This window comes from Rhodnius prolixus, unplaced genomic scaffold, assembly GCF_049639745.1.
Source record: "Rhodnius prolixus isolate KJV_2025 unplaced genomic scaffold, Rpr scaffold_11, whole genome shotgun sequence".
Classification (NCBI taxonomy): domain Eukaryota; kingdom Metazoa; phylum Arthropoda; class Insecta; order Hemiptera; family Reduviidae; genus Rhodnius; species Rhodnius prolixus.
Window position 1 is genome coordinate 2,990,621 of NW_027411625.1, and position 12,226 is coordinate 3,002,846.

At 31.3% G+C, this 12,226-nt stretch overlaps 1 protein-coding gene across 1 annotated transcript; it reads left to right on the forward strand.

Annotated features, from left to right (window-relative positions):
• Positions 1-992: 992 nt before the first annotated feature.
• On the forward strand, positions 993-11,133 carry LOC141459379 (alpha-crystallin B chain). Its single transcript, XM_074138409.1, has 3 exons — positions 993-1,327; positions 9,588-9,783; positions 10,741-11,133. The coding sequence occupies exons 1-3, from the start codon at positions 1,143-1,145 to the stop codon at positions 10,933-10,935; spliced, it is 576 nt and encodes a 191-aa protein (XP_073994510.1). The 5' UTR covers positions 993-1,142; the 3' UTR covers positions 10,936-11,133.
• Positions 11,134-12,226: the final 1,093 nt, after the last annotated feature.

Below are 12,226 nucleotides of genomic sequence, written 5' to 3' on the forward strand. Positions count from 1 at the left end.
ATTTAGTATTTACCATATTCAAAGAAGCCGTTTTAGTGAAAATTGCAAATTGCTGAAATATTTATTGATTCCGAAGATATTAACATCGGAAGTAACAATATCCAAACGGAATACAAAGTGTTTAAATCATGCAATTTTCTTTTTTAGAACTCTTATTATGCGTTTCTGCGTCGGGTACAGATAACCAGGGCTCCATCGTGTATATCTTTCCAACTTGAGCTATTCAGGCAAGGGATGTCCTTCAGTGAAGACCCTCTTCTGAACTAATCGCTTAATGTATTTCAAATAGCCCAATCTCGGTCTGTTCTTGGACCTTTCTTCCCGGACCCGATTGGGGAAGAGTGAGTTGGCCCTAGGTTCTAGTTATCGCTACATGCCAATTCCTTCTACTCGCTCGTTCTATAAATTCCCATAAGTTCTATAAGTTGCAACCAACTTTTGCAAACTCAGGGATCTCAATACATCTCAGCTAAAACTTGAAATCGAACAACTGCACGAATACTTCCTCTTATGAGGTCTAAGCGAAAGTAAATAATTGTAAAATAATGTTTCAAATAAAAGTTATGGACTCTCATATACATATTTAACCTTTATACGACGTTTAAGGAAAATTCAGCGTAAACAAAAACTAAATAAAATCATTAAAAACAAAAAATTGATTCAATAATTAGTTTGGTTGAAGGATTTTATTGCCGAGGAAAGAGAACGTATTCGTGGATATGCACTTTTGGCTGGTCTGATTTCAGCTCAAAACCTTAAAAAAAGCAATAGCTGACTAGAAGAAAACAAACAGCCCACCTATTGAAGAATGTCTGTTCCACGAACGCTATGCAACGTTCTAGCAACTTCTAGGCTTTGGTGGATTATTGTAGGATCCGGGATATTATTTTAGACAATGTTAGATGACGTTATGGGCGCATGCGCAGCGCCTCCTGGCTCCCACTTGCATAACTTCTATTTAAATCTATAGAGATGACCTTTTAGAACAGTACGCCAGTGAGGTTCGTTCTGTACGTTTATAAGCGAAAAGGGAAGAGGCTGAGTACTTTTATTTATATTTAAACATTAATTTGATTTAGAATAACGATAAAAAACTTGTGCGTGAATTATTTTTTAAAAACAAAAAATTAACTTTTAAATTAATGGCTGACAGTGGTGTTAAAAGAAATATCCCCATAAAATTGGGTGACTTCAGCGTCATTGATACAGAGTTCAGCAATATTAGAGAGCGTTTTGATGCTGAAATGAGAAAAATGGAAGATGAGATGACCAAATTTCGTTCTGAATTGATGAATCGTGAATCCAATTTTTTCAAAACAACAACCAGGTAAGTTTTATATATATAATTTTTATGAGTTTGGTAATCTTAAAAAAAAGTAATAAAAAATACCGGTTGTACATTTATGTAGGGAAGACACTGATAACTTTTACTGGGTGTGGTACGTTCTGGGTGACCTTAAGTATGTAATATTTATTTGTAAATCGTTTTATACTTAATAAATAAGTAAAAATGTAAGATTTTTTTCAATTTTTTTCTTAAAAATAAACGTGTTAGGCTGCAAATGGTTAAAAAAACTGTATTTCGGATAATTTTACAAGCCAAGTAAATTTCTATTTATATTTCTAACCTAAAACAAAGATAAATAACTACTGTTCTGATTTATTCAGCACACAATTATATTTTACATGAAAAGTTATGTTTACAAAATTCTTGGGATCCATCTAAAATAAACGTTCCTCTTTTATCTCGGTTTACTTAGATATACATACGATGCAAGATTCCTAGGCAAAAAAAAAGAAGAATTTGTGGCATTTGCCAGGTTTAAAATATGAAATTTTAGCCTAAATGGCTTATTGCCAAATATTGCACAAAGCAGTTTATAATATATATATATTTTTTTAGTTGTTACCTTCTCTGGTTATTGCAAACTTTAATAATACTAAGTTAGTAAATATAATATTTTAGATTTACTCCTATACCTTTAAAAATAAATAAGTAATTACAAAATCAAAGCTTATTTTAAATTTGAATGCTAACCCAATGGATCGTGGTCTTCCACACGAGAATCGAGGTAATAATCGTATTTTTGTAGAATATTTTATTTAATTTTTTGCATCTCCTATTGTTTATTGTATTGAATGTGTAATCAGTGTTAGTGTTATTTAATTTACCAGGGAGAATGTAACTAAAGTTTGTGCGTTTTTTTTTTAGTCAGCAGTATTTTTAACTGTTTATTTATTTACTAAACATTTTTTGTTTATTGTATGATATTGCTGCTTTATGCTGGTGTAAGTTTTTGCGATTCTTAGAAATCAAGCCTTTTTTTTTTGCATAACTTTTTATAGAGAAAAGGCTTCAACAAAATGAATAAACAAGAGGATATTATGGGCTACAAAAGTAACCTTTACACAAGGAGTCTCTTGTTTTCCTAGATATAGATTTCTGACGGTAGCATGTAGAAGCGAATCATTGCATTAGCCCCAGAAAATTTTCTGTTGAAGTCGGCTGTACAAAAAAGAAAAAAAAAAAATTGAGGTGAATGATTTGAAAAAAAGTTATAGATATCACACGTAATCGTGTAACTTTAAAAAATTTCATTCACTTTAAGGGTATTACTGAAAAAGTCTTGGGACATCTCTTCCGTTTATTTTCTATTCAATTAATACGTTTTTCCATCGTTTTGGCAGAAAAATATATTTCTCTTTTGCCAATGGCAAATTTCACAAAGCCGCTGGTAATGTCATTTCAAAGTTCCTAGATAGTTTCAATAATAAACTTTTGTCTCACCTAGCTAACAGCCTAACCCTGGTATTCATTGATTATCAATTTTTATGATCCGTGATCCATTTTTTTGCCTCTTATAAAATTTACGAATGCGAAAGTACTGCAAACGAATTTTTTTGCTGCATAAGACAAGATAGCTCCTGGATTATTGGATAGAAAGTAAAGTTGGATTAACAAACTGTTTGTTAATTTTAACGTATAAAACGCACAATCTTGTGTTACACCTTAGTTCTTTGTAATTAGAGAAATGTCTTGAAATATTGATTTTTTGTTTTATTCTATCCAGTTTAGTTGTCTTTTTTAATTTAAATTCTTGTAAAATGTAAAGATTATGCTTAGTTGAGTTTGTTAGGTTATGTAAGCTCCTGTAGTAAACTTTTACTTTCTCATACTACTATCTATTTTTAAATATTGTAACTATTATGTGTGAGCTCAGAAGATGACTCAGCAATGTAAAAACAATTTGGTATAAAGTAACGCACATGGTTGAAAGTGCAGTTAGGTCCGCAAAGCTGCATTAATATTGCCGAATTTTTAATTATAAATATTTACAATAATTAGTTATTATAAAGACATCTGCCATGGTCAATGACCGTCGGCGGAGTGGTTAATACAATTTTCTTTTCTTTTTTTTTTTTTTTCTTTTTATTATTAATTCTTATTATTATTATTATTAAAGAAACCAGAGAGTTAAAAAAATTTAGGTAAATAAAAGTTTTCAAAAAATCATTTGCGAATAATTAATAATAACCTTTTTCAGAAAGTAATGGATTACCCTATAAATCTAACATTTATTTCTATTATGTAATTTAACCAATACTAGAACCGTATATACTTATTGCTTTACAATATTGTGCTAACCGAGGCCAATCAGAACCATTTAATATTTCTAATATTTCCACATTTGTTATAGAAATATTCCTAAAATATTTTAGTCTGACCTCACTCAGTCTAGAACAAACTACCAATATATGGTACATTCGATCAAGCATTAGGTCATTACATAAGAGACAAACTTCTTCGGTATTATCATGGTGGTATGGCGGAGAACTACCTAAATACAATAAACCAGCTCGAGCCTTAATTATCCACCTGACTTGCTCCAATGATAAACTACAATTGAAGTAATGTTTGTTACCTAAGCTAAAATTAAGCTCTTTATAAATGTTATAGGAATCGAGTTCCAAAGCTTTCTGCATAAATTCCTCTTTAAATTGTAGTTGGACACATTTGACTAATTTATTAAAAATATTGTTCCATGAGGTTATATTGTTAGTATTACATTCAAAGTTTATATGACATTTTTTTAAAAGGTTGATGATTTCTAGAAACCAAAAAAGCTTCTTAGAAACAATTTGGGTCGCAACTACTTTTGGTAACCTGTTGTCACTCATAGCAAAAACTTTAACAATGTATTTTAATTGTAATTTGAGGGTGTGAGTATAAATTGGTAGGTAACCAGTTTCACAATAAATAAAGGCAGATGGGACAAATAATGGCAGTTTAAACACTTTTTTAATAAAGAAACGGTATAGCTTTTCTAGATCTTCATATTGGTCTCCTCCCCAAACCTGGGCCCCATAACAAGCCATAGAGCGACTTACACTGTTAAATAATTTTAGTTTCGAATAATACTTTATACTATTATTTTCTATAAGTCGACTCCATAACGTGTTCAGCCCTTGTTTAGCTTTAGACACATTACTTTTAATATGCTTTACAAATGACAATCTAGAAGTCAATGTCACGCCCAAGTACTTGTACTCATTTACCGTTTCTACAACTTCATTATGGCAGAACCATTTCTCTCGTTTTGCAGGCCTTCCTCCATTCCTAAAAACAATAATCTTAGATTTCTTCATGTTTATTTTCAAGTTCCATAACTGCGTGTAGTTACACCCAGGAATGTATTTTATTTTTATTTTTATTTTAATAAATAAAGACTGTATAAATAAATAATTAGTTTTTAATATTTATTATATTATTTTTTAGTATAGTAATTAGATATACACAAATGTATATTTACTAGAAAAATTTGCCCTGAAGGGGTGGTTAGATAGATTCCTTCTAAAGTGATAACGATTGAATAGGGCTCTTCGGAGTTTTTGCGATTGAACGTGGAGAACTGAAGTAAGATAAAGTTGTGTTCATTACAGTTGTTCAAGTAAGAAAGTGGTGTTTTTCTTTCTTGGACTACATATTATTCACTTGGGACTTTGCCCCTCTACTGGGGCGCATAGTAATGAACAGTAATTAAGGAAAGTTTACATTTTTTTACTTAAAAAAAAGCTATCAATTTAGAACTCTTAAATAAGGAGTAATATTATTAGGGAACTTTAAGATACTCAGGCCTATTCACGGGGCATGGCAGTTTCAGGAAGCACCTGCACAAGGTAGGGCTTATTAGCTCGGAACCGTTGTGCAGATTGTGGTCAGGAAGAGGAGGAAATGGCCTCTCACTTGTTATTCGATTGCGTTGTAATCGAACGGCTGCGCTACGGTATCTTTGGAACTCTGAGGCCAGGGGAGATTGTAGCGCAGAAGGAACTGGTAGGGAAAATCCTCAACTTTTTTTAGAAGGGAAGGTTTTTATCTATTAGACCCAAAGGAGAAGGCACAATAAACCTCTTGTGGCTGCGGTGCCGTGGGGCTGTGGGTCCAGTCCCGCTTCCAATCTAATCTAAGGGAACTTCAGAACGAGAGAGTTGGCTTTATTCCAAAGTTGTAATTTCAGGGTAATTTACGGACTTGAAACGTAGTAAATATCAATAAGAATTAATTATGTCCCAAAAATGGTAAATTAGAAAACAAAAACATTGTTTACAGCAAGTATATTTTACAGAATCGATTTTTGTAAACGGTACCTTTAAAGAGAACATGTATAATATAATATTGAACTCATCTAATTTTTAGTAGCTCATTATACTAATTGTTGTGTATGTAAAATTATAATTTTCAATTTTATTTTTCAAGGAAAGATCCATGATTATTCCACGGATGCAATCTTAAAGTTGTATCAGAATGTCATCAAAACGGAATGCTATTTTTGAGATTGATGTAATGTTTAGTTTTTGGAATATTTTGATACATATACAAATAAAAACAATTTTTTTTTTTTTTTTTTTTCAGTTTTATAAGGAACGTAACTAGTTTAAAGTTAGTTTTAAAATTTGACGCTATAACACTACTCCCTCTTATCTAGTAGAAAGAGAAGGTAACATTAGGTAAGCTTTAAGAAAATTGTAGTGTAGAGTATGTGGAAATATACTGATATTTACTCTGTTTAAACTACCTCTGAAGTTGTATGATAGTTCGAAACCAGTCAGGGATGCCTATAAACGTGCACGCTACTACGGATAAAAATTCAAAGATATTTTACAGCACTGCTAGCAAAACACATTTTCAACTTTTAAGAAAAATGTTTAATCAATTGCCTTGAGGCAGTCAGATGACTGTGTTTTCATTAAATCATTGGTTTTGTTTTCATTTTTCATTCGTTCGTTGTAGTTTCTACCATTGTTAAACAAATTTTACTTCTAAAATTAAATAATAAATATGCGGAATCGCTGACGTCAGCCAACCTTGAAATAGTAATTACATGAAACTAGCGCTGGGTGCATTATTAAATGCAATTAATGTGTTGCAAATATTAAAAAAAAACTTCAACATCCCCATTCATTCTTCTAATATGTCTTTAAATTTTTTTGAGAAAAGAAAAATTCCAAAATTAATGTTACAAATCCGCGCAGTTATACTAATAACTACCAAAGATAGAAGTTATTTTATCAGCAAAACTAATATTCCACATGATTTTATGCCATTAATTAAAGTAATTATAAGCATAGCTTATTCCAGTGTTCATCTGGTAGAGAACAGTTTTATTATGGGTTACTCGTTAATGAAAACTATACGAAAAAGAGAAACGTTGAAAAATACCGAACTTTGAAAAAATTTTCCTATACAAAATAAAATCCCTAATTTTCTTTAAAATATAGGGTATATTCTCGTTTATATATATAATTTTTTTTGCAACAACATACATTAAATAGATTTCGAGAAAAAGTATATTTATATTATGTATGTAATCGCCTATTTTTTCAGGCGGGGCTTAACGTCCAACTACGAATTAATTAGGTGTCGTGGACGGAAGCGACTAGCTAACATACTTTGCTGTAAATTTCTTTTATTAACCATTAAATAAAATCCAAGGCCTAAAGACCGGGGAATCGAACCCAGTACCATAATACATAATTAGCTTTGCAGTCTCGCCTCTAACCGCTCGGCTACCGTGGCGGCCTGAAAAAATAGTATTTATATTAAGGATATTTCTGTGAAAGAGGCAGGATAGATTTCCTCTAAATTGCCGTTCTTTTGGGTACTATTAATGGGGGTTATAAAAGTAAATTGAATGGAGTTGATGTATCCAGTCCACTTTCTTAAAAAAAATGTTTCTTAGGCTATTGGGTAAACTTCGTATTGGCTGAGGTAGGCTTATTTTTAAAGATGGATTTTATGTAATGTGTGGGATAAATATTCCGAGTTTAGTAGAGAATATTAATGAGTTAGAACGTTGAGAATAGTATTAAGAGGTTTTTTAGGTTCGTACTCACAACCACATTTTTTTTTTAAGCCTGCGCGGCCCATTAAAATTCAACTCAGTGGTTGAGAAACGCTGGTCTAGAATGGTTACTAAAAAGAGGACAAATGATCGCGATCAGATTAAATAATTTTAGAGACAACAAAAAAAGAGTAAAGTAATCGCCTACTTTTTCAGGCGGGGGGCGGAAGCTCATACTTTACTATAAACAATTATCTCTAACAAATAAAAAGTAGTCATACGCGGGATTCGAACTGGAGATCTCCTACTTACAAAGCCACGCTCTTAACCATTAAATCAATGCCCGCCCCACCAGAGACACTGAACACACACATATGGTGTGTGTGTGTGTGTGCGCGCGCATTCTTATGTCTCGTATTTTTCCCTAGCTACTTTCAGATATCAAAATAAAGGATGGATTAGTGGATTAAACACGATGTATTGAAAATAATCTTCCAATTTTTTATCCTGATAATATTACAAAGTTCAATATTGCTATAAATGTAGTTTGTACTTACGTAATTATAACTTTTAACCGTCTTTTACTATACCAAGTAAAAATAAGTGTGAGCGGGTCAGTTTATTTTATTTTATTTTTTTTGCAAATGAAACTGTGCATGCGATTGTACTCAGATGTATGCATCCACCGTAACTCAAAAATCGCTATTTGACTTTAGGCCGGAAAATGTTTCAAAAAGGAAAAAAAACAAAAAGGTTTCGTTCCAAATCATTCTACCAGAAGTACTACTTCAATAAATAGTTTTTTCCCCAATTTTTTGAGAATTCCGGTCTAAAATGGCTCAAATGACTCTTTCAAACTACACACACTTAATGCTCCTACTTAGTTTCACAGCCTTTATTGAAAACTATGTAATTCGTAAACTTATTATTATTAAATATAAACAGTTATGATGGATATAGCTCTACATTAAACTCCGCAAGCTTTTTTTTTTACAATACCCTGAAGAAGATAGTAAAATTACCTAAACGTTGGTATAAAGCAAAAAAAAATTGTATTTATTTATGACCGCACCTCGATATTCATCAAAAAAAATCATCCATCAACAACAGTCGAAATAACCAAAACTATCATTAAATATAAAGCTTTTTTTTAAAAAAAGTAGTTGGACGTTAAGCTCCGCCAGAAAAAATTAGGCGATTACATCTTACTATAAAAGATTGAATATGTAAACAAAATTTGAAATCTGAAGTAAAATAACTGACAGAAATACCATTTCACATAAATAGATTTTGTAAGTTTTTAACGGTTTTGCCGAAAATAGTACCTTATTAAAAATTTTTTGAAGAGAACGAATTTTTAGAGCACATTGTAGAAGTTTTAATAAAATTTAATTATGTAAAATGCTGTAAGAGAAAGTTGTATGAGTGTTCACACCAGAATTTTTTTCTCACTTTTCCCTTACCTGTAAGAGAAATCAATTACTGTATAGATTTTTAAATTTTAATTTTTTTGTCTATAGGAAATACACGATTTAGTATGAAAAAAACTGCTGTTGATATCTCGTAAAAAAAACTTTCTTTTGCTTTGAATAATGCTCTTGTGAATTACAAATTTTGTTTAAACTCAAATCATACTTTATAAATATTTGTTATGGATAGCAGTTATAATCTGGCTAAAATTTTACCTTCTCTTTCTACAAATTGAGATTTAAAATTGGCAAATGCTCGTGAGCATTTTTATGTTTTTCGCTATTTTGTTCAAAAACCACACCAGTAAATTACGTGTAAGGAGTACTCCCTGAAGCCTATTACTATTTTGATTGTATTTCCCCGATAACCTCCTCCCATGAAAATAAGAGAGTTTTTGAGGATTCAGGATTCCAATGGGGGCGTATAGTGATCTAGTGCATAGTGGAAATTCATTTTTAGAGGTTCTTTTAAAGTCTGAATAAGTATTCAAAGAATACTTGATTAAAATACCATAAGAATATTTATTTAAAATTTTAAAGTCTGACAAAAAGTTGGTTGTATAGTAAAGAGAAAACCGTGTGAATATCACACACCATGTTTTTATTCATAGTAGAATTAGAGAGCTCGTTATTATACTTTTTTATTTATTTATAATATATTTATTATTTATAGTATTGTTTAGTTGAGGGTTACCTATTGCCGACTGTTTACTGTTCCTTAAATGTTGCATTTTATATTATGTTTATGAACATTTTCATAATTCTCTGTTTGCAGTACATCCTCGAACAGTGTCTCCACAACCAGCGGTGGCCCAGTCGGAGGTGCAGACAAAAGTTCAACGTGGCTGGACAGTTTGAACTCACCGCTGATACAGGATGAAGGTGACAACAAAATGTTGAAACTGAGGTTCGATGTTAGCCAATATCAACCCGAAGAAATTGTCGTCAAGACGGTTGACAACAAACTTCTTGTAAGCATACTTGTTTTTGTATTGTTTTTTAAAATATTAACATTCTGAAGAAGCACATACTCCAATGAGTATATGGTTCATGCAATTTAAGGGCAATTATTCCAGCCCTGTAAGTTTAATCGGACCAGAAAAGAGGCTCTTTAATTTTGTTAAAGGCTGGAGTTTTTCGCGGCGAAAAGGGAAACTCTCCGCCGTCTCCAGCCCAGCCCTTCACACTGACTAATTGTGTGAAGTATAGTTTTCTCCTTTTGCTGTCAGAACCTATACAGATGAGCTGTCACATTTTGAAGTTCTAGATTTCTCTTGCTCTACTTATAAAACATTTTTGTAGTAAAAATAATTTTTAAGGGATTTCCCAATAGCGAGACATATCATCAAGCTTCTCTATAAAGTGAAAGTGCTGCGGAACAGTATGATTCCGCAGACTTCATAATTCCAGACATTTTTAAATTTTTTTCTCGAAATCTGCTACAATGTTTTGCATAATCTTTGAATAAAAATCACATAAAAGTGTTTAAAATTATAAAAATTAGAAGTATCTTTTACTTTTATTCCAAAATATTTTTCGGAAAAAGAGATTTTAATCCGCCATAGGTTTTTGGAGAATCATTTAGTTGATTTAAGTTGTGGGCTGACTTTTACAAAATGCAATGCAGAGAGAAGTTTATTCGCTCTGTAATTGCGCTTGATAGTTATGAGTCGCGGAACTAAATGGAGTCATCCATAAACCCTGCAGATAGCTATATCAAAATCGTCGGACTATACCATCGATATTTGTTTGAGCCAAACTAGACGTTTGAAAATTATTTAATCATTTATAAGTCGCGATTGTTATACACCAGATTTTCTGCATCAATCCAGAGTTATTGGCTCCAAGAGCATTTCAGAAGTACCCTTTTGTTATGCAGACAACTTCAATTGGATGTATTAATGATTTATTTAATTTTTATTTTTCAGGTCCATGCAAAACATGAAGAGAAATCCGAAAGTAAATCTGTATACAGAGAATACAACAGAGAATTTCTATTACCCAAAGGAACCAATCCGGAATCAATTAAGTCATCGCTTAGCAAGGACGGTGTATTGACTGTAGAGGCACCTTTACCCTCGCTGACGGGACCAGACAAACTTATCCCAATCACACAACATTAGATTTTTAATTAAAACAAAAAAAATTATATATACATATATGTATATATATATATCACAAAAGAAGAAATAATATATTTTATTTTTGTTTATTTTTATTTTACCATACGTTGGTTGCAAGGCCATGAAAGAAATTTCTATTTTTATTAAAAATCAAAACTAGTTCTCGTGTTCTTGCAAAGAAATACCCCTTTGGTAACAGCTTCTAATTGTTTAAAAGTATTTTTTCAAGCATGTTCCTACATGTCTGATGAGATGGCATATTAAGAAGGGTCTTTATATCAATCAAAGAGTGGATTTTTGTTTTTATTTTCACACTCGACAACTATCAAATAACTTCTCACTGCTTTTTATTTAATAATTTCCTAAGTATTAAATGGTTGAAGAGAAAAAAAAAAATCCATAGCAGAGGTTATCATTGTGCACTTCATAATATTATAACTATCCGGTAGAATAGTTGTATAAGGGTTGTTCGTCAAAAACTGCTCGATAAGCGTAATGTTAAAAAGCATCCAACTCGGACAATTTTTTTTCTTTTCTTAAAAGATAATATTCCCAAACTTTCTTTAAAATATATACATATATATTTGAGTTACGAATTAACTAAACTAATTGGCCTAAAAATAAAATTCTAAATATGTCCTCACTGTACGTGTGTATGTGTTTATTTACCCTTGGAGTAGTCGCGCAAATAAATGCTTTTATTGAAGAAACACTAGTCAATATTTTTATTTTGTTTTCTCGTTTATTTAAATTTTTCCCTTAATATATTATCTTAAATTATAAAAGAAAAGAATATTTAAAAAGAATCTGTGGCCATAGGGGTTTTTTAAGGTAATAAATATTTAATTACACAACAGCTTCATGCTTTATTTTTTTCCTTATTATAGGTCTGTATGTGCAATTAAAATAAACAATATAAATATTTCACTTGTACAGGGTGTATTACTATAAATTCAGATCCATTCGAATAAAGCGAATGGTAGCCTTAAGAAGGGTATGTGATTGTTCTGCCATAGTTGGCCTGATCTGTCCTGAACTTAATCGTCACAATTTATACTTCCTTATCCTAGTGTAGTAAGAGTAAAAAGCAGCCCTTTTGGTTAGACACCCGTTTGTTCGAAAGGAAAAATACACTCTGTACAAAAATATACCCACCAAGACCTTTATTGTTCACACTGATAAGACAAAAAATTAATAAAAATACGAGAAAGTAAAAGTAATAGTTGTAGCAGATGTTGGAGAATTTTGGATTTTGTTTTTAAAAAAATTCTTTTATGTGAATTATTTTTAA